Source organism: Capra hircus, chromosome 17 (assembly GCF_001704415.2).
Source record: "Capra hircus breed San Clemente chromosome 17, ASM170441v1, whole genome shotgun sequence".
In the NCBI taxonomy this organism is placed as follows: Eukaryota; Metazoa; Chordata; class Mammalia; order Artiodactyla; family Bovidae; genus Capra; species Capra hircus.
The window spans coordinates 66,516,114-66,539,667 of NC_030824.1; the positions used below are offsets into that span (position 1 = coordinate 66,516,114).

The 23,554-nt window shown below is 41.6% G+C and overlaps 1 protein-coding gene across 1 annotated transcript in view; it reads left to right on the forward strand.

The window, feature by feature from the left end:
- The window catches only part of MND1 (meiotic nuclear divisions 1), an 84,575-nt gene continuing 61,579 nt past the window's right edge, over positions 559 to 23,554 (forward strand). The window contains exons 1-4 of the mRNA XM_018061619.1: positions 559 to 641; positions 6,580 to 6,645; positions 18,759 to 18,816; positions 22,188 to 22,336. Coding sequence (XP_017917108.1) covers positions 639 to 641; positions 6,580 to 6,645; positions 18,759 to 18,816; positions 22,188 to 22,336 — 276 coding nt within the window. The 5' untranslated portion in view covers positions 559 to 638. The remainder of the gene's footprint in view (positions 642 to 6,579; positions 6,646 to 18,758; positions 18,817 to 22,187; positions 22,337 to 23,554) is intronic.

Here is a 23,554-nt window from a genome sequence, read left to right on the forward strand (position 1 = left end):
TCAAGTAATGAGGTAGCATATTTTTGACTGTTTTGATTTGAAATTCATTCTCTTGTATTAAAAAAAAAACCCTAAAAGAAAGGCAAACATAAACAAGTGGATTTTTTAAATCTGGAAAAGTAGTGGATAGCGCTAAAAACTGGGGCATAAAATTAAAAGAAGAAATAAAATCCGCCCCAGACCAGGCAAATCCGGATGGACGGAGGCAGTATTTCCTGCCCAGGGGCCAAAAGGAATCAGTTTCTTAAGGCAAACTTGGGGCGGTTTCCGCTGAATGAAGAATGAAGTCAAAGGCGAGGGCTTAAGACTTCCTCGAAAAAAAAAGCGGGATTACACTCAGCACCGAGGACGGAAAACGGAAGCAGCTGCTAGAGCTTGTCGGTCAGCCTCGGGAGCGCGGACGGGCGGGACCAAGCAGGCCCCGCCCTCAGGGTGGGCCCCGCCCACCCGACCGGCCGCTCGCCGCCGCCGCCAGGGGTCGCTGCGCACCGCAGGAGCGAGGGCTGGTCAGTCTTCCCCTCCTCCCCCTCGCTGCTCCGCCCTCGGGGCGGTGTCGGCGCCAAAATCAAACCCGCCCGAGCCGGCCCCGCCCCTCGCCGCGTGCCGGTCCCGCCGCCGGAAGACGAGCCGCCCGCGCCATGGTAAGAGCCGGGGCGCGCCTCCCGGGCCCCTTCCTCCCCGCGGCCCGGCCGCCTAAGCCTCCGGCCGCGTGGGGCCCCGGCCTGGCCGGCTCCGGGCTCCCAGGGTGGCTGCAGGGGCCGGCGCGCCCGCCGGGTCACACGCCGCGTCCGGCCCGCGCTTTCCGGCTGCAGCTGCCCCAGTCCAGGCAGGCTTGCAGCGCCGGGACCCCGCTTCATGCCCCCCGCGCCCTCCCGGGCGGCTTAGATTAATCGCGGAGCGTTCGAGGACGTGCCGCGAGTGTCTCGCAGGCTCAGCAGTCTGTCAGCAAGGCCAGGAGTCGCTTGAGAAGCCGCGTCCGGGCTCCCCGCCTCCGGCCTCCAGAAGGCGCCGCCCCCGCTTGAGAGCCTTGTGGGAAGCGGCATTGAGGGCGCGAGGGCTTCGCTTGATCCCTGACGATTAATGGTTTTGTGCATTGTAGCCTGTAGAGCACATTTCAGAATTCCTCACAATTTCTAAAGTGACCTAAAGACTCTCCACTTTATGCCAGTTAGAGGATTTCTGTGAAAATGCTCCTTTTTTTACTGAAGAGCAGGACTCACTTCCAAAGTTGCTGTTTTAGGGAAGCCCCCGGACTTCCCCGGTGGCTCAGACTGGGAAGAATCTGCCTGCAATGCAGGAGACCCGGGTTGGACCCCTGGGTGGGAAGGACACCCCACGCCCAGAGAAGAGAATGGCAACCCACTCCAGTGTTCTTGCCTGGAGAATTCCACGGACAGAGGAGCCTGGCGGGCTGCAGTCCACGGGGTGACAGAGTCTGACACGGCTGAGCACGCTCATGAAACCACTGACTTGGTCAGACAGGGCCTTCTTGTGGCCCAGTGAGTTCAGTTTGGTTAGATTCCAAACCATCTCTGTTTTGCGAGTTTAATGTCTTTCTGCTCATCAAATCATTTTCATAAACCTTCGGAGTTTCTACTCTCGCTGCCCCCCACCTTCTCTTAGCAGAGAATCAACGTCTAATGAAATGGATCAAACATTTTAATATCGTATTTAAGTTAAGTGGCCGTTATTTTGCCAAGCTAGTGCTGGATGGGGATCTAGGTTGTTCAGTGTTTATTTGAAGGTAGTTGTCCAGATGTAATCATAACTGATAACGGCTTCTTTGTGGTTAGACTAACGCCCAGCCACCTGGGCATAAATTGATGTAGGAAGCCAAACAAGCACACACTTAAATCTGGTACCAGTGCGCCCTCATATATTTCTGTTTATAGTTACTAGCCAGATACAGCTGACTACTGTGTTAACTTTTTGCTTTTGTCTTTTTACTGACTGACTCTACACCTGCATCGCCTTCTAATAGTAAATGGTTTAATGTGCCTTTAACTCTTTTCTGATGTTTACCTCTGGTAATGGAGAAACATGAAACAAAATTTTTTGTAAGAGACACGTTTCCCACTTTTCATGTATCAGTAAGAAGTAGGTTTCAGTTCAGTTCAGTTCAGTTGCTCAGTCGTGTCCGACTCTTTGCGACCCCATGAATCGCAGCACGCCAGGCCTCCCTGTCCATCACCAACTCCTGGAGTTCACTCAGACTCACGTCCATCCAGTCGGTGATGCCATCCAGCCATCTCATACTCTGTTGTCCCCTTCTCCTCCTGCCCCCAATCCCTCCCAGCATCAGAGTCTTTTCCAGTGAGTCAACTCTTCACATGAGGTGGCCAAAGTACTGGAGTTTCAGCTTTAGCATCATTCCTTCCAAAGAAATCCCAGGGCTGATCTCCTTGCAGTCCAAGAAATAAGTTTAGTGTTATACAAAGATAACCTTTCTTCTCCTTCCTGGTTGTTAATTAATAGCTGTTTGCTTCAGTTTGGTTATGCTTGCAGGGTAGACAATTGTTTTAAGTCCAAGCACGTTTTTTAAATTGGAGATACGTGGTGTGTGGTCTGCTAGTTCTGAGGGCAGCAGCTATCATCTACTTTTAATTTTTCAAAATTTTACTAGTGATCAACAGGGCTGACTTTGGGATTTCTTTTTTTTTTTTTGGACTGCGCAGAATGTAGGATCTTAATTTCCTGACAAGGGATCAAAACTGTCTCCTGCAGTAGAAGCGCTGGGTCCCAAATCACTGGCCCTCCAGGGAATTCCTGACTTTAGGATTTTTTTAACTTATAATAAGAGAAGACTCCTTTCATTTTCCGAAGTCAAGTGTTGAATGAATCTCTAACTTATACTATCAGGAGATTTTCTTTCATCTTAAATTTTACGTGAGCCCTTAGTTGATTTTTTTGGAGAAATTTCTAAATATGAAGTAATGTGGCATCCTTTTACATTAGTTATTTTAACTCTGGCCATGATACTCTCCTACCATGGTTAGTGATAACCATTCTTTGTAGTGGTTAAGGAGAGTGATGAATAAATTAGCCTGAAACCAGTGTTAAGGGATGATAACGTGTGTGCATGCTAAGTCGCTTAAGTTGTGTCCAATTCTTTGCCACCCGCCAGGCTCCTCTGTCCGTGGGATTCTCCAGTCAAGAACACTGGAGTGGGTTGCCAGGCCCTCCTCCGGGGATTTCCCGACCCAGGGAACAAAGCCAGGTGTCCTGTGTCTCCTGCGTTGCAGGCAGGATCTTTTCCACTGGTGCCACCTGGGGAGCTCCTCCATGTTTCTTGAGTCACTTTCATAAGCTGCTGAGCTGAGTGATGAGTGCTTTCCTCAAACTGTGCCCTCAGGACGCTAGGTTCTCCCCATTGCCTGCCTCTGCGTGGCAAATTCTTGTGGAGCCCAGGCTCTCAAGGAGCAGTTTATAACACCAACGTGTTAGGAGCCTTTCCTAAAGCACTGGATCTTTCTCCAGTGATGCAGCCACAGACTGAAGCCCTAGGAGCCCCGCAGTGCCCCTGACTTAACCTCCAGATTCTAGGCTGAGAAAACCATTTTCTCAATCCTGGGGCACGTGTAATCCCATAATAACCCCGTTCCCCCTAGCCCTGTACGCCCTTCCCTCCTCCTCCCCAGTGGCAGCTGCTAGTTTGTTCTCTTTATCTGGGCGTCTGCTGCTTTTTTGTTTTGTTGACTAGTTTGTTGTATTTTCTAGATTCCACATTTAAGTGTTATCGTATATTGTTTCTCTTTCTCTGACTTATTTCACTTAGCCTTCCAAGTCGGCCCATGTTGCTGCTTTTTTATGATCGAGTCGTAAGAATCTGTGTGTGTGTGTGTACACCACATCTTTATCCATTCATCCTTGATGAACACAGGTTACTTCCATGTCTTGGCAAATGTAAATAATGCTGCAGTGAACATTGGGGTGCGTGTATCTTGGGGTGTGTGTATCTTTTTGAATTTGTGCTTCTTTGGGATATATACACACAGGAGTGGAATTGGTGGATTGTATTTTTAGGTTTGTGAGAAAGCTCTGTACTGTTTTCCACAGTTTTTGCGCCAGTATACATTCCCACCGAAGTATACGCGGGTTCCCTTCTCCCCACGTCCCCACCAGCATTTGTTATTCGCGGTCTTTTTGATAACGGCAGTTCTGACAGGTGTGGTGAGCATCTCCCTGTGGTTTTGATTTGCATGAGAGGAAAGTGTTTTAGGTAGAACAGGATTTTGTAAAAGGCACAGAGGGGATTCCCTGGTGGTCCAGTGGTGTACTATCGCTGCAGAGGGCCCAGATTCAGTCCCAGGCCACACCAGCTGCGCCTTGTGGCACGGGACCAAAAAAAGGCACAGAAATGGGAAAGAGCATGCTGCCAGGGGAGAGCTACAAGTAGTTTTTGCATCACAGCCTAGCGTGCTGAGCTCTTCATGTTCTGGTAAATTTGAGGTGGAGGGTGGGCCTGTGAGAGCCTTGTCTGTCATTCGAGGGTGACGGGATGCTCCTGGTTGGTTTGGAGCCCCTGAAAAGGTTTAAGCGAGGGAGAGGCATCGTTAGATTCGCTTTTCGACAGCACGACGTGTGGCCTTGGAGGGACAGAGTGTGGTGAGCAGCCTGCGGATCTAAAGTGGGCCTGAGCTTAGGCGGAGGCATGAGGCATGGAGCAGATGGCATAGAGTGGAGAAACAGCTCAGCGCGGAGGTTGGCAGGGCTTGGTCACTGCTTGTCTATGAAATGGAGATGAAGGAACCTAGGGTGACACCAGGCCTCTGGCTTGGGTAACAAGTGGCATCTAACTGAACTCAAGATCCAGAAGGGCAGGTTTGGGAGGAGGTGTGGGAGAGGAAGAGGTCAGTTTAGACTTCCCAAGTTTGAGACTGTTCAGCAGGCAAGTGATTAAATGTGATTGGAGTTGAGGCCCCCATCTAGCCCAGGATGTAAAGATTTGAGGTCTTAGCATGAAAACAGGTAAGATCAAAGAAAGCATATGAGGGGATCAATAGAGAAGGGACCTGGGGAATTGCAGTATTTGAGAATGGACAGAAGAAAAAGAGAAAAATACTAACTTTGAGGCTACTTATTTCACCTATACAGTCATCAAGGAACACTGGATAATTTGCTGTGAAAGTGAGTGTGTGCGTTTCTACGCCATGTATTCTGGAATGCATTCACAACGGCAATTCCAAATTCCTTTCCCTGTCTAGTGTTGGCTTTCATTTCTGATGCAGGTTTTGATAGGGTAGGTTTATTATTATTGATTTATTTATGTCTGCTTTTTAAGTGGTGTATTTTAAAGTTCTTACTAAGCAGTTTTTATACACCTATGCATGTGTGTGTGCATGCATGCTAAGTCGCTCAGCCATGTCTTGACTCTTGACCAGTCTCCTCTGTCCATGGGATTCTCCAGGCGAGAATGCTGGAGTGGGTTGCCATGCCCTGTCCCAGGGAATTTTCCTGACCCAGGGATCGAACCTGCATCTCTTGGCAGGTGGGTTCTTTACCACTAGCGCCACCTGGGAAGCCCATATTCCCTTATAATCCCATGCAATTTTTGAGAAAGATGCAGATTACTTCAGAAACATTTATGTGGAATCTTCCGTGAGAGCGGTAGGGATTATGGTTCTCATTCTCTGTTATTTTCTGTAAATACTTGCTTTGAGGAAATAGGGTTTTTTGAAAAATCAGACTTTAGCTTTAGGTATATACTTTCTATAAAATATAGAGTAAAATTTATTATTAGCAGTACATTTCAGTTACATCTTAATTATCTTAACTTCAGATTGGCTAAAGGGTAGGATGATAATCGCCTGAGGTAGGCTTTCATATTCTACATGCATGTTTTCCTTCCTCCAGCCTGCCCTCCACAATGCTACGGTACTCTGACTCCCTGCTTTAGAAATCGCCCTGTCGCTCCTCAGTTGCGTGGAGTAAAGTCTGCTCTCTAACTGGACAGTCAGCCTGCTGTAATCTGGCCCCAGGCAATCTCTCTCATCTCATCTGCCGCTCCCTTACACCCTCATTCATTTAATAAGCGTCCCTAAGTGTTTGTCTCTCTGGAGCATTCCATGAACTTCCATAACCCTGTGCCTATGTGCGGTCTGTCCAGGATACCCTCCTCACTGTTTCTCAACTTGCCAAAATCCCGCTCATCTCTTGCCTTCCGAGCTAACTCTTCTCTCTTTCCTGGGTAGAATTAATTCATTCTGTCTTGGGTAGCAGTTTATGCATGTACCTGTTCATCAATGAGAAGCATTGTATGGCCGTTTATTTTCTTTGAGAGATTAACTCTTTTGAAGTGAAATCATTGTATCACTTAGATACAGTGATTTATTGATCATTTGATACCTATTGAATTTCTACAAAATGCCAGACTGTCTCAGCCACAGTTGTTATTTTTATAGTGGCAGCACCTACCACAAGGCCTGGCTATGAGATTTATTAACCCTCTTGTCTCAGACGAGACTGTGCATTATTTCTAATAATGTTTCGAACCAAGTTGTATTAAAAAGCATTGGTTTTTGGTTTTTGTTTTAAAAGCAGTTTACTTTTTAACTTTTGTGCCTAACTTTTGTACTTTAGTCGAAGAAAAAAGGACTAAGTGCAGAGGAAAAGAGAGCCCGCATGATGGAGATATTTTATGAGACGGTAAGTTGTTTCCCTTAAGATTTTTAGTACTTCGTGCAATTTTCTCTTGAAGTATATGTCATCCAGTGTTAACTGTACCTTTTTCACTAGAAATCAATACCGACCAATTTCCTGAAGAATGAGTAAAATTCAGCCAACGTTTGTGGTTCCTGTGGGCTGTGGAGCATGAAAGAACCCTATCCCAGTATCTGTAGAGTCTCTTCTATTCAGGGGCTTCCCTGATAGCTCAGTTGGTAAAGAATCTGCCTGCAATGCAGGAGGCCCGGGTTCGATTCCTGGGTCGGGAAGACCCCCTGGAGAAGGAATAGGCTACCCATGCCAGTATTCTTGGATTTCCCTTGTGGCTCAGCTGGTAAAGAATCCGCCTGCAATGCGGGAGACCTGGGTTCAATCCCTGAGTTGGAAATATCCCCTGGAGAAGGGAACGGCTACCCACTCCACTATTCTGGCCTGGAGAATTCCATGGACCCTACAGTCCATGGACTCAAAGAGTCAGACACGACTGAGCGACTTTCACTTTTCTATCCAGACTGCCCTACCCTCTAGCACCATAGTTTTTTTTAATCTTTATATTGGAACATAGTTGATGTAGCAGTGTTGTGTTAGTTCGAGGTACAGCAAAGTGATTTGCTTATACATATACAGGAATCTCCTTTACAGTATAGAGGGTAGTTCCTTAAATGGACTCCTGTGCCAAACACTGCAGGAGCATGAGAGGGCCACCTTAGTCTCGATGCAGATGGCACAGGAAAGGCTTCACAGCACCTTTAAAATGGGAAGGGTGGTGTTTGCTAAGCAGATGATCAGAGAACTTGTGGACAGAAGAAACTTGTGTTATTGCTTGGTCTCACATCTTGTTTTTTTCACATTAATTATGCTGCTGTGTATTGTTCACTTATATCTGGATATGACATTTATTAATAGTAATGGCCCCAAAATATTTATTAAGGACTTAGAACAAGGTGGGAAACTCTTCTAGAATCTGTAGACATAACAGTGAAGTAGATGGACAAAGGCCATGCCCTGATGGAGCTTAGATTATAATTCAGGGAAGCAGAAGAATAATGTTAATGTTTTGATATTGTTAAAACAGGGTAACAGTGTAATAGAGTCTAACTGGATGCAGGGGAGACACTGTTCTAAGTGCTTTCCACATATGAGCTCATTTAATCCTTAAAATTACCTCATGAAGTAACAGATTGCATTATCAGTCAGTTCAGTTCAGTTCAGTCACTCAGTCGTGTCTGACTCTTTGCAACCTCATGAATCGCAGCACGCCAGGCCTCCCTGTCCATCACCATCTCCCGGAGTTCACTCAGACTCACGTCCATCGAGCCCGTGATGCCATCCAGCCATCTCATCCTCTGTTGTCCCCTTCTCCTCCTGCCCCCAATCTCTCTCAGCATCAGAGTCTTTTCCAATGAGTCAACTCTTCACATGAGGTGGCCAAAGTACTGGAGCTTCAGCTTTAGCATCATTCCTTCCAAAGAAATCCCAGGGCTGATCTCCTTCAGAATGGACTGGTTGGATCTCCTTGCAGTCCAAGGGACTCTCAAGAGTCTTCTCCAACACCACACTTCAAAAGCATCAATTCTTCGGTGCTCAGCCTTCTTCCCGGTCCAACTCTCACATCCATACATGACTCCTGGAAAAACCATAGCCTTGACTAGGCGGACCTTAGTCGGCAAAGAAATGTCTCTGCTTTTTAATATACTATCTAGGTTGGTCATAACTTTTCTTCCAAGGAGTAAGCATCTTTTAATTTCATGGCTGCAGTCACCATCTGCAGTGATTTTGGAGCCCCCCAAAATAAAGTCTGACACTGTTTCTACTGTTTCCCCGTCTATTTCCCATGAAGTGATGGGACCAGATGCCATGATCTTTGTTTTCTGAATGTTGAGCTTTAAGCCAACTTTTTCACTCTTCTCTTTCTCTTTCATCAAGAGGCTTTTTAGCTTCTCTTCACTTTCTGCCATAAGGGTGGTGTCATCTGCATATCTGAGGTTATTAATATTTCTCCTGGCAACCTTGATTCCAGCTTGTGTTTCTTCCAGTACAGCGTTTCTCATGATGTACTCCGCATAGAAGTTAAATAAGCAGGGTGACAATATACAGCCTTGATGTACTCCTTTTCCTATTTGGAACCAGTCTGTTGTTCCATGTCCAGTTCTAACTGTTGCTTCCTGACCTGCATACAGATTTCTCAAGAGGCAGGTCACGTGGTCTGGTATTCCCATCTCTTTCAGAATTTTCCACAGTTTATTGTGATCCACACAGTCAAAGGCTTTGGCATAGTCAATAAAGCAGAAATAGATGTTTTTCTGGAACTCTCTTGCTTTTTCCATGATCCAGCAGATGTTGGCAATTTGATCTCTGGTTCCTCTGCCTTTTCTAAAACCAGCTTGAACATCAGGAAGCTCACGGTTCACGTATTGCTAAAGCCTGGCTTGGAGAATTTTGAGCATTACTTTACTAGCATGTGAGATGAGCGCAATTGTGTGGTAGTTTGATCATTCTTTGGCATTGCCTTTCTTTGGAATTGGAATGAAAACTGACCTTTTCCAGTCCTGTGGCCACTGCTCACTTTTCCAAACTTGCTGGCATATTGAGTGCAGCACTTTCACAGCATCATCTTTCAGGATTTGAAAGAGCTCAACTGGAATGCCATCACCTCCACTAGCTTTGTTCGTAGTGATGCTTTCTAAGGCCCACTTGACTTCACATTCGAAGATGTCTGGCTCTAGATGAGTGATCACATCATCATGATTATCTGGGTCGTGAAGATCTTTTTTGTACAGTTCTTCCGTGTATTCTTGCCACCTCTTCTTAATATCTTCTGCTTCTGTTAGGTCCATACCATTTCTGTCCTTTATCGAGCCCATCTTTGCATGAAATGTTCCCTTGGTATCTCTAATTTTCTTGAAGAGATCTCTAGTCTTTCCTATTCTGTTGTTTTCCTCTATTTCTTTGCATTGATCGCTGAAGAAGCCTTTCTTATCTCTTCTTGCTATTCTTCGGAACTCTGCATTCAGATGCTTATATCTTTCCTTTTCTCCTTTGCTTTTCGCCTCTCTCCTTTTCACAGCTATTTGTAAGGCCTCCCCAGACAGCCATTTTGCTTTTTTGCATTTCTTTTCCATGGGGATGGTCTTGATCCCTGTCTCCTGCACAATGTCACGAACCTCATTCCATAGTTCATCAGGCACTCTATCCATCAGATCTAGTCCCTTAAATCTATTTCTCACTTCCACTGTATAATCATAAGGGATTTGATTTAGGTCATACCTGAATGGTCTAGCAATTTTCCCTACTTTCTTCAATTTAAGTCTGAATTTGGTAGTAAGGAGTTGATGATCTGAGCCACAGTCAGCTCCTGGTCTTGTTTTTGTTGACTGTATAGAGCTTCTCCGTCTTTGGCTGCAAAGAATATAATCAATCTGATTTCGGTGTTGACCATCTGGTGATGTCCATGTGTAGAGTCTTCTCTTGTGTTGTTGGAAGAGAGTGTTTGCTATGACCAGTGCATTTTCTTGGCAAAACTCTATTAGTCTTTGCCCTGCTTCATTCTGCATTCCTAGGCCAAATTTGCCTGTTACTCCAGGTGTTTCTTGACTTCCTACTTTTGCATTCCAGTCCCCTATAATGAAAAGGACGTCTTTTTGGGTATTAGTTCTAAAAGATCTTGTAGGTCTTCATAAAAATGTTCAACTTCAGTTTCTTCAGCGTTACTGGTTGGGGCATAGACTTGGATAACTGTGATATTGAATGGTTTGCCTTGGAGACGAACAGAGACCATTCTGTCGTTTTTGAGATTGCATCCAAGTACTGCATTTCGGACTCTCTTGTTGACCACGGTAGCTACTCCGTTTCTTCTGAGGGATTCCTGCCCACAGTAGTAGATATAATGGTCATCTGAGTTAAATTCACCCATTCCAGTCCATTTTAGTTCGCTGATTCCTAGAATGTCGATGTTCACCCTTGCCATCTCTTGTTTGACCACTTCCAATTTGCATTGCATTATATTGTCCCTATTTTATAGATATAGAATCCAGAGGTGTAGGAAGTTTAGTTCATTTGCCCTAGAGCTAGTAAATGATGGAGCTAATATTCTATCCTGGGTGTCTAGCTACAGCATCATTAAACACTGTGGTGTACTACTGACCTGGGCAAGGATTTGTTGAGGGAATGGTTCCAAGGGTTAACTTTTGCCATATAATCCTAGATTTTAAAACACACAGTTGATATTTTTTTGTTCACAATTTATGATGACCTTAATGTCTAATTAGTGATAACAGTGCTTTCTAGATGTTTTTGTCATCAAGTGATGTCAAAGTATGTTGTGCCTCAGTTGTCAAATATTGATGGAAGGAAAATTATAACGTGATTTGTAAATCTACAACTATAGCATAGAAATAACTGCCATGTATTGTTACCCCCTGTGTTGATAACAAGCTGTACAAATAGTTCAGTAGTTTAAACATCATAGGTCTAGCCTATTTAAATTTGTAGATTGCTATTTTACAGAAACTAACAAGACTTGGAGTATGGGAGACAGGCGAAAAATATGCTACAGATACACTTGTAATGAAGCTTCTGGCTGGGTTAACAAGTATGAAATAAATCCAAAGTCCCTTGTCTACAGAAAAGAGCCCAGTAAGCCCTGAAAACTAAAAGTGCTTTAACAAGCTAGCCAAACCTAATCCTGACTAACATAAAACAGTCACATTTACTGTTTATCTGAATATTTGTATATTTTGCTGCAGAAATGTTCATATGTGATATACTGGCAGTGTTCTGCCATACACTGTATGTGTCCCGTATTACCCTTCTAAACTTTAGAAGGTTTCAGTCAGGAACACAGCTTTCTCCAAAATTGTGGCGCTAACTATACACCTTTGAGTTTTACAGCTATCATCCAAATCTAAAAAATGGAGTGTTCTTTGAAATGTCGAAGTAACCTAAGCCTTAAGTCTCTTGACTACATTCATATTTAAATTAATATATAAATTAGTGCCTACATTTTATTAACCCAGTTATGGGCAGCTCCATATAGCGTGATGATAGTTCAGAGCTTATATATTATTTTTCTTCAGTGATTAAATGCGACTCATACTAGCAGAGTGGATACTTTGAATGAGGAAGGAGCACGTCAGCCACTTCTTCTATTTTCTCAGTTTTCCACAGAATACACCTCTGAATTAATTTTAATTCTGCTAATGTGTATTAGGCGTGCACCTCTTCCGTGTGATGCTAATGTAACAAGGATAAATAAGGCAGCAACAGGCTTCCCTTAAGGAGGACACTGATGCTTTTCTGTCTCTGAAAGGCTGATCTTGTTGTCCCCTTTCCATGGTCAGGTACCAAAGTCAGAAACGTGGATTAATTAATCCATTCAGCAAATAAGCATCTATTAATTTTCAGGCATGGTTCTAGATGCATTACTGAACAAAATAGAAAAAAACATACTGTTTTTATAGTTTAACATTGCAGTGGCCCTGAGATTTCCACCTCAGTGTGGATAGCAGGGGCTTCCCAGGTGGCTCAGTGGTAAAGATGCTAATGCAGGAGTCCCAGGTTCAGTCCCTGGCTCAGGAAGATCCCTGGAGGAGGAAATGGCAGCCCACTCCAGTATTCTTGCCTGGAAGACCCCCCGGGCAGGGGAGCCTGATGGGCTACAGTGCATGGGGTCAGAAAGAGCTGGACGTGAGTGGGCACACGGGCACACAGGTGGACATCACGTTCGGTCTGCTTCAGTGTGGAGTGTGTCGCCAGACTCCTTTATTCAGTTGTGTACTTCTCATTTCCAATTCGGTTGGTGATCATTTATTTGTGTTACGGTTTCTCCATATGTATATAAGGATGTCTCCATACACATACATATTAATACGTATGCACACACTCTGCCTCACTTGAGAGCATTATGTTGGTAACTTAATTGAAAGATAGTATAATCTGCAAGTTTTCAAATACTGCTGGGTAGTATCCAGTATAAAATATTACCTTGAGGCTCTGAAAGGTTAAATATGATGCCATACTATTTCATTTTTCATGTTCTTGCCAGAAAACTTTAGTCTTTAATATCAGGCTCACCTAGTGATTTCTTCCTGGATTGTACCTGACTCAGATGTAGAGTTCTTGACCCTATCCCTGACTTGTTGTGGAAGCTTGCATCAGTTAATGTCACACATATAAGTCAGTTAAATAATGGTAGGAATAATTATGGTAGATGCAAATAATGATAGCTGTAATGTAGGATTTTTAAAAATGTGGTATGTTTTTCTGTAGGAATAATATCAGAAAGGCCTACCATTTGTGGTAAATCTAGTGACATTCTTATTTCCTTTTACAAGGAGTTATCGATGCAGCACATCTCGTTATCTGCGTATATAGTGCTTTATTCCTATAATGGGTAAGAGGTAAAATAATTATAGTAGGTTTTTTAAAGTAAATCTAAGGTTAGATTAATAAAAATTTCTCTTGTGGTTTTGGTACTGTCTATGTGTGTTTATGTAAACATAAGTGTTTATGTATACATTTATGATCTTTATTGAAATTTTTTTAGGTCTAGGGTAAATAATTCAGCAGTAGTCTGAGACATTAATATATAAATATTCACCTCAAATGCACATAGCTGGTTAGCCATTTGTTTGTTTTTATTTTTTTATGATATGTTCGTGTAATGTTGCGCTTCGCTATAGTCAGACAGTAAGGAATCTGCTTGCAGTGCAGGAGACCTGGGTTCAGTCCCTGGGTCAGGAAGATTCCCCTGGAGAAGGAAATGACAGTTTACTTCAGGATTCTTGCCTGGAGAGCTCCATGGACAGAGGAGCCTGGCGGGCTACAGTCCATGGGGTCGCAAAGAGCCAGACACGACTGAGTGACTAACACTACTACCATACAAGTCTCTGTTCTTTTCAAATCCTTTTCCCAATTAGGTTATTACAGAATATTGAGCAGAGTCCCTTATGCTGTACAGCGCCTCCTTGTTGGTTATCTCTTTTAAATAGAGTAGTGTGTACATGTCAATCCCAAACTGCAGTCTGTCCCTCCTCTCCAGCCTTCCCCCCAGTAACCATAAGTTTGCTTTCTACGTCTGTGAGTCTGTTTCTGTTTTGTGAATAAGTTCGTTTGCATCTTTTTTTTTAGATTCCACCTATAAGCAGTATCATGTGATACTTATGACGTTTGTCTTTCTTTGTCACTTGTTTAGTGTGACCATCTCTGGGTCCACCCGTGTCGCTGCACATGGCGTCCTTTCAGCCTTTTCAGTGACCGAGCGGTACCCCACCCTGTATCTGCACTGCGTCGTCTCTCTCCACTCCTGTCTGTGGACATCTAGCTTGCTCCCATGTCATCTTGCTGTGGCGCACAGCACTGTCACAAATATTGGGGTGCATGCATCCTTTGGGCCATGTCTTTCTCTGCATGTATGCCCAGGAGTGGGATTGCTGGATCATATGCTGGTTCCATCTTAGTTTTTTAAGGGACCTCCATGCTGTTCTCCATTGTGGCATAATTATCTTTCTGAAGCATATATTGTGTCCACTTTTGCCTGAAAAAGATAATGATAATAGCTCACATCTATTGAGCTCTTCCTGGGTGCACACCACTGTTTCAAGCACTTGGTGTATTTATCTGATTTTATCATTTTTAACCCTCTGAAATCACTACTATTGTTATCCTCATTCTACAGACCTGGACTTCTGCGATAACAGTGTAAAATACCAGCCCTGTATCTCAAAAAAAGAAGACATCTCAAATAAAGCAGTGATAGTAGTAAATCTAGGATATGACAGGATAAAACCCCAGGGAGGGGCGTCTGATTATAAAGACAGGGCTGAATACAGCCTCTTTACCTTTGTTAGCCTGGCTGTGGTATAACACAGGGGGTCTCCAGCCTCGGACCTGGGCCACAGCAGGAGGTGAAGCAAGCGAAGCTTCTGAAGCCTCGTCTGTCGCTCCCCGTTGCTCTCCATCGCGCGTGTTACCTCCTAAACCCCGTCTGTGGGATGAATGCCTTCCATGAAGCTGGTCCCTGGTGTCAGAAGGCTGAGAGCCGCTGGTGAGAGCCGCGATGCTCCCTAGACCGCCTTCCTGTATTCCAGGCGTTCGTGCCTGCCACTAACAGGAAGTACGTTTGAGGTTTCTGGTCAAACCCTGGCTCCTGGCTCCAGAGACTTATTCACCGTGTTGCTTTATGATGGCTTCATTTTTAGGTTAAAATCCAGACTTTCGACCTATAAAAATATTAATTTCCTATGTTTTATGTCTTGGCAGGATCTTCAAAGTCTAGCTTGGCCCAATCTACTAGCTGTTTTCATTATTTACAAATACGAAATAGGTCGGGAAATGGCAAAATAATATATGAAATTAAAAATAATGATAATATTTTCATTTTGATAACGCAGACTCTCAATAAAACAAATGAAGTATTGTGAGTTTTTTTTTAACTGTTTGCCCTCTAAGTGAAATCTTACTAATCTTCCATACATATAATGACTTATTAAAAGTCATTGACAATCCAGAACAGAGCCTCATCTTAATGATGTAGGTGATGATTATGACTATTTATTCTGCTGAGTTGAAATATTTTTCCTATGGTCTCAGAGCCAGAAAAATAGATTTAATTCCTACCAGGCAGTGGAAGGCTGGGGAGATTGTTTTGTCTTTTATGATATTGTTAATTTTCTCAAATAACAAAATTGCTGTTTCTGATTAAACATTTTTCAACTCTGCTTTCTATAACATTAAGACAGTGATGACTAAGATACTGTGACTGTAACAAGTATTAGCAGGTTAAAGAAGTTCAATAAGTTTTTATGGAAAGATAGAATTTACTGTATTAATTGACTGATTCCGATTCATATATTCCTATACATTTTCATTCATATGAATTGCTGCTGTTGCTGTTTAGTTGCTAAATTGTGTCCATCTCTCTGTGACCCCATGAACGGCAGCAGGCTAGGCTTCGCTGTCCTTCAGTGTCTCCCTGAGTTTGGTCGAACTCATGTCCATTGAGTCAGTGATGCCATTCCAACCATCTCATCCTCTGTTGCCCCCTTCTGCTCCTGCCCTCAATCTTTCCCAGCATCACTGTCTTTTCCAGTGAGTCAGCTCTTTGCATCAGGTGGCCAAAGTATTGGAGCTTCAGCTTCAGCAAAAGTCCTTCCAGATTTAGGGTTGATTTCCTTTGGGAATGACTGGTTTGATCTCGTTGTTCATATGAATACATATATTATATGTTCATATATTCCTGTTCATTCATATGAATACATACATAGATTTATTTGAAGTTGCTAATGTAATAGATATGCAGATGACACCACCCTTATGGCAGAAAGTGAAGAGGAACTAAAAAGCCTCTTGATGAAAGTGAAAGAGGAGAGTGAAAAAGTGGCTTAAAGCTCAACATTCAGATAACAAATATCATGGCATCTGGTCCCAACACTTCATGGAAAATAGATGGGGAAACAGTGTCAGACTTTATTTTGGGGGGCTCCAAAATCACTGCAGTTGGTGATTGCAGCCATGAAATTAAAAGATGTTTACTCCTTGGAAGGAAAGTTATAACCAACCTAGATAGCATATTCAAAAGCAGAGACATTACTTTGCCAACTAAGGTCCGTCTAGTCAAGGCTATGGTTTTTCCAGTAGTCATGTATGGATGTGAGAGTTGGACTGTGAAGAAAGCTGAGCACCGAAGAATTGATGCTTTTGAACTGTGGTGTTGGAGAAGACTCTTGAGAGTCCCTTGGACTGCAAGGAGATCCAACCAGTCCATCCTAAAGATCAGTCCTGGGTGTTCTTTGGAAGGAATGATGCTGAAGCTGAAACTCCAGTACTTTGGCCACCTGATGTGAAGAATTGACTCATTGGAAGAGACTCTGATGCTGGGAGGGATTGGGGGCAGGAGGAGAAGGGGACAACAGAGGATGAGATGGCTGGATGGCATCACCGACTCGATGGACGTGGGTTTGGGTGAACTCCGGGAGTTGGTGATGGACAGGGAGGCCTGGCGTTCTGCAATTCATGGGGTCACAAAGAGTCGGACACGACTGAGCGACTGAACTGAACTGAATGTAATAGAAAAAGAATTCCTAAACAGACTTCGGGTACCAGTTCTCTGTTCATCATCTTAAGACGATGGCAACAGTACAGCTCAAAGACAGAGAACTGGTACCCGAAGTCTGTTTTACCTAATAGCTTTGTAACTTTAAACAGGTTATTTGACTGAAGAAGCAAAAGGCTAATAAATAACTTGTACCTACTTCACAGAGTTGGTATAAGGATTAAATGAAATAATCTGTAAAACATTACAATGCCTAGGTCATAAGTGCTTAATTAAAAGTTTATTTAGTAGTATAACTGTGTGTCTTCAGTGGTATCTTTATTCATAGTTTTGATTTGGAAAATTAGAACCATTGTGTTCTTTTCTTTATTATCTCTGTTTCATGTAGGGGAGAACCAATATTTACTTGGGACCATTTTCTTTGTTCTCTTAAATGACCACACTTCAGTTCTGAGGCTAGCAACCCCAGTGGGGCAGTTGGTATGTCTGGGGCTGTTCCTTGATGACCACATGTATGCACATGTCTCAGTGCATTCATGTTCTTTTTCCAGAGAATCTAAGGTATTTGCAAATAGGTTTGATTAATTGATTTTTATAATGCATAAAGTGCCTAAAGTTAGTAAGTTATTGCATGTTCTCTGAGACTCTACAGAACTTTCTTTTAATAGTTGACCCCAGGTGTGCAAAATTTTGTTTCACAATCAATTACTAGGGCCAATGACTTAGTATTTTCTTGAATTTACCAAATCTTAAATGTACTGAGATGAAGTTACTTTGTCCAACATTTTATAATTGAATATGAAAGAATTTCACAGTGAATACCTGTATGCCCACTCTAGATTCCACCACTAACATTTTATACTCCACTTGCTTTATCGTATATATTCCTCTGTCCATTCCTTCATCCACCTGTCATTCCATCTCTTTTTGCAGGGGTTGTATTTCTGGGATACTGTTCTTTTTATACTCCACTTGCTTTATCATATATATCCATCTGTCCATTCCTTCATCCACCTATCAGGTCATCTTTTTTGTGGGGGTTGTATTTCTGGGATACTGTTCTTTTTATACTCCACTTGCTTTATCATATATATCCATCTGTCCATTCCTTCATCCACCTATCAGGTCATCTTTTTTGTGGGGGTTGTATTTCTGGGGTACTGTCCTTTTGTTAGGTATGTTTTGTGAATATTTTTTTCTAGTCTTTTCAGTTTCTTATAGGGCCCTTGAATGAGCATAAGTTTTAAATTTATGATGCCTAATTTCTATCCTATTGAAGTTATCATTTCAAGTTTATATTGGGAGAAATAGATCCCAGATTTCCATAACAATAATCACAATAATTCTAATTACTGAATACTTCAGTCTTTTCAAATGTTTAACTTCTATTATCGAAGTTCCTTTGAGCAGTTCAACCAAAGCTTATTATAGGAAGAAAGGAGTATTCTGCCTAGATTTGTTTTTCCAGCCGTAAGATTGAATATTCTGTGTGTATATCTTCCCCACAATGTTTGCTTTGCATGTGGTGGACATGTAGCATGCATAGGTTAATGATTGATAGGCAGCCATGATTTGCACGATTTTCTTATTTAGGGGTAGCTCTTCCATGAAACCTTGAATGTAAACAAACCTTGACAGCTGTCTGTCTTAGTTAGAGCTGCTAAAGCTGCGATGAATGGTCTATACTAAGCAAAGCACTATTTGTGTTTTCTGTAATTCAGAGTGTCAGAGAAGCCAGCTATCTCATGCTAACAAATGATTCATCATAACTAGATTTTACACTTCATTGGGAAGATGTTCTTTATGTTCTGCCCTCCAGTTACTTTAAGGGATTGTATGTTCATGCAAAATCTGTCCAAGTTCTGTTGAAGGTATTGAACAAGATAATTACAACTTCTTCTAGCTCTATAATTCTTGATTCTATTACACTGTTCATTTCCAGGCATAGTTTTCTAATACAACATTTTATAAACATAATTATGGTGAATATAAATATATAGTAGAAAATAAATGTTTTTCATTTTTTTTTAACTCTTTTAAACAGAAAGATGTATTTCAACTAAAAGACATGGAGAAGATTGCTCCCAAGGAAAAAGGCATTAGTAAGTATCAAAGATGTGCCAGAATGTTTTGATGGATACCGGTCATCTTTCCTGCGAATCTTTCACTTCATGGAAGCATAAATTTCTAGAGATGAAGAATGTTTGTTAAAGTCCTTATATAATGTTTCTGGGCCATGACCGTGATTCTTGTGTTCAGAGTATCTGCTCTAGGAAAACTAAGGTGGAATATACATGCGTGCTTGTATGCACACACACATGTATACAGACACACCGTTACACACAAGCCCGTTTATGTGTATAATTTACTTCAAAAGAAGTAAAACTGTTCATGTGTGTTCTGGTATTTGTTAAAGGGATTTACCTGCTGTGTTAGTGTTCTGAAGCTTCTGTAACAAATTACCATAACTTGGTGGCTTAGCACAATGGAGCTTTTATCCTCTCATAGTCCTGGAGGCCAGAAATCTGAAGCAGAGGTGTCAGCGGGGTTGGTTCCTTCTGGAGGCTCAGAGGGAGTTTCCGCTTAACGCTTCTCTCCTGGCTTCTGGTAGTTACCAGCAGTGCTTGGCTTAGAGACGCATCGTTCTAATCTCTGCCTCTGCCTTCACATGGCCTCCCCCTTTTTCTCTCCCCTTCTGTGTCTTATAAGGACATGTGTCTCTTGGGACCCACCCTAAATCCAGGATGATTTTATCTTGATATCCTTAATTACATCTGTATGGACCCTTTTCCAAATTAAGGTTGCATTCAGAGGTTCTGGGGTTTATCTTTTGAGGAGTCACTCTTAACCCATTATATATGATATATATATATTTTAAACCTTGCTTTCTGATTATATAAGCTATACATGTTTAACAGATTTGGAAGTTATATAAAGAATATAATGAAAATAACGTTGTTCACAATCCCTCTACTGAGATTACCCCTTTTTTTAAGCTTTTCTTTCTGTGTTGGCGTATAGCCAGTTAGCAGGTGGTGGTTGTTTCAGGTGGACAGCAGAGGGACTCAGCCATACCTACATACATGTGCCTGCTCTCCCGCAGACCCCCCACCCCTCCAGGCTGCCGCATAACCCTGGGCAGGGTTCCACGTGCTCTGCAGTGGGCTCCTGCTGACCATCTGTTTTAAATGGAACAGTGTGTAGCGGCAAACGTCAGTTCGCTCTCTGCCTCTGTATCTCTCTGTTTTGTAAGTTTATTTGTATAAGGGGTATCATACAATGCTTCTCCTTCTGTCTGACTCATTTCACTCAGTGTAACAGTCTCTAGGTCCATCCATGTCGCTGCAAGGGCATCATTTCATTTTTTTAATGGCTGGGTAAGATCCCATTGTATAAATGGTAACATGGTATATTATGATGTCTTATTCTGAGCTTCTGTGTATCTGTGTTTGTGTTGTATATCTGTCCGTTTCTCTGAGAGGAAGCCATGCTGCAAATACCGTTTTGTGTTCATGTATTTTTTCATATAACGTTGTATCGTCTACCTGTGTCATTTGCTTAAAAAACATGGTTTACAGCATCTGCATTTCCTAATGTTTTTTCTGTGACCACCCACTGTGCCATAATTTGCTTAGCCCATTAGCTATTGTTGACCATCTAGATGTGTTCCCAAATTTTCTTGCTAATGTTAAGGTAATTAGCATGCCATTCTTAATTTTTTTTCTAAATGGCTTATTTTTTAGAGTATTTTTAGGTTCACAGCAAAACTGAGAGGAAGGTACAGTGTTTCTCATGTAGTTCCTGCCCCCCACATACATAGCTTCTGCTGTTATCAACACCACTCACCATCATGCGTTTGTTACAGTTGATGAACCTGCATAGACACGTCGTAACCACACTGAATCCATAGTTCACATTAGTAGTCACTCTTGGTGTGGTGCACTTCTGTGGGTTTGTACACACGGATCCACCATTATGATATCACATAGAGTATTTTCCCTTCCCTAAAAATCCTCTGTGCTCTTCCACCTATTCATCCCTTCCTTTCCCCTTGCTGAAAACTTTTTTCCACATATTACTTCATTAGGAAATGTCCCTAGAAATAGAGTAGAAAAAGAGACTTGTATCGTTTCAGGCTTTTTAAATGGATTCTTAAATTGCCTTCAGGAAAGGCTATTATGCTCAAATTCATTTCTCAGAACTGTTATCATTTCTAGAAGTCTTTGACATTTCAGTTTGTATTTTTTTAATAAATGAGGTTGAATGTTTTGCATTTGGTGGAGATTTTATTTTTTTATTAAATCTTTTAAGTTTTTAATGGATTTTATTAAATTTAAGGGTCTGCTCTAGGGAAAATTAAAATGGACTCTATGGATAATTTCTTGGTATAGTTCTATTAATAAAAAGTAAGAATGGAGACTTCCCTGGTGATTCAGTGGTTAAGAATCTGCCTTGCAATGTAGAGGACTAGGGTTCAATCCCTGGTTGGGGAAGTAAGGTCCTACATGCCTAGGGGCACCCACATGACCAGCCCAACAAATGCAGCCAAATAAACACTTAAAAAAAAAAAGTAAGAATGGTCTATGAATTTCAAACATTTGTGAAATATGACTTTGTATTTTTACATGGTATTTTTAAAACTCTTTCCTGATTTTCAGTCTTACCCCTGACTATAACATCTAGTTTCTTTCTTTATTTATTGCTTAATTTTTTATAGTAGTTTTAGTTTCCTTAGCAAATAAGGTAATGCATGTTTATTATTGGAAAAAAAAATAAGAAAAATGAGCAAAAAGAAGGAAATAAAATTTCCCTCTTAACCTTACATTCTGCATCTCTACTGTCACATTACTGAACACTGTCTTCTAACCTAGTTTTCTATACAGTACGTTTTGGATGTACATATATCCAAGCCACTAAATATTTTATAAAGTAAATTTAATGAATGCATAGTGTATTTATCCAGAATATTCTTTTTAGAGTCCAGTTATTGTACTAATTTCCAGGGTTTTGCTATGAAAAACAGTGATTTAACGAGCATCCTGAAGCATTATTTTCTTTAGCTAAATTTGTGAAAGTGGAATTTCTATGTAAGAGTTATGCATGAATCTGTTCTTGCTACATTTTTCTACCATGTTGAGGAGTACTTACATCTCTGTATCCTTTATTATAATTTTTAGTGTTTTAAGTAGTCAAAAAATCCTATCTCATGCTTTATTTTACATTTCTTCAATTATTAGATGGTTTGACCACTTTTCTTGTATATTGCCCATGCATGTTTTATAGATGCCTATTGATGTATTTTGTTTTTCTCTTGGAGTGTTTGCCTTTTTTATAATTATTTTTAAAAGCTCCTTATTTATTAGCTTATTAACTCAATCTATAATATTTATTGCAAGTGTTTCCCCAGTTATTAGCCTTTAATTTGATATATGATGTGTCTTAATGTGAAGTCTTTAAAATTTATCTCTCTTAGCTGCTATGTCAGTAAAAGAAGTCCTTCAAAGCTTGGTTGATGATGGTATGGTTGACTGTGAGAGAATTGGAACATCTAATTATTATTGGGCTTTTCCAAGTAAAGCTCTTCACGCCAGGAAACGTAAGTTGGAGGTTCTGGATTCTCAGGTAGGCCACCACAATTTAAAATAATAGATTTGTTTTTTAAGAAAGAAATTTGTTTTATTTAATCCTCTTCCTATTTAGTGGTTTCTGTTAAATTTTTAACATGCATTATTTGACTCACAGTCTAAAGATAATCAAAATCTCATTTTTTCCAAGGGGAGCAAAGACCTTAGAATGTTCTAACTCTCATCTCACATGCCATGATATTGTTTTCTACTATTTCAGTTCTTTTTAGGTTTACAGAAAAATTTATGGGTGGGTACAGAGAGTTCCCAAATACACCCATGACCCTGCAACCAAATACGCAGTTTCCCTTGCTGTTCACATCCAGTATTAGTGTGATACAGCGGTCACAGTTGACGAGCCAGTGGTGATACCTTATTATTCCCTAAAGTCCCTAGTTTACATTAGAGGTTCATTCTTTGTGTTGTGCATTCTGAGTTTTGACAAATCTACAGACGTCATGTATCCAACATAATAGCATCATGCAACATAGTTCACGGCCCTAAAAATCTCCTTTGCTTTACTTAGTCCTCCATCCTTTTCTCTCCTCTAGCCCTGAGCAACAACTGATATTTTTAAGGTCTCTAAAGTTTTGCTTTTTCCAGAATGTCACCTGGTTGGAATCATTATACTCTACAGGCTTTTCAGAAGAAAGAAGACTGGCTTTCTTCACTTAGTACTGTGCATTTTAAGTTTCCTCCATGTCTTTTGGTGGCTTGGTAGCTCATTTCTTTTGACTGATGAATAATATTCCATCCCATTGTACATACCACAGTTTGTTTACTCATTCAGCTGTTAAAGGAGCTCTTGGTTGTTTCCAAGAGTATAGTTCAAGATTCCATCACCTTTTGATGAGCTATTTTGTATCCTTTACAAGACTGATGGCATGAATTATCACGTAGAACTTGGGATGCAGTGGTCCCCCCCTTATCTGAGGCAATACATGCCAAGACCCCCAGTGGATGCCTGAAACCATGGAAAGTCCTGACTCATATACATGCTGCGTTTTTTCTTATGTATACATACCTGTGATGCAGTTTAACTTAGAAATTAGGCACAGAAAAAAAAATAGAAATTAGGCACAGTAAGATATGAACAACAACTGGTCGTGAAATAGAACAGCTATAGCAATAACAATGTGAATGTGGTCTCTCTCTCCAAACATCTTATTGTGCAGATTTAGTGCCCTTTCCATCTCCATGAAGCCCTTGTCATGCC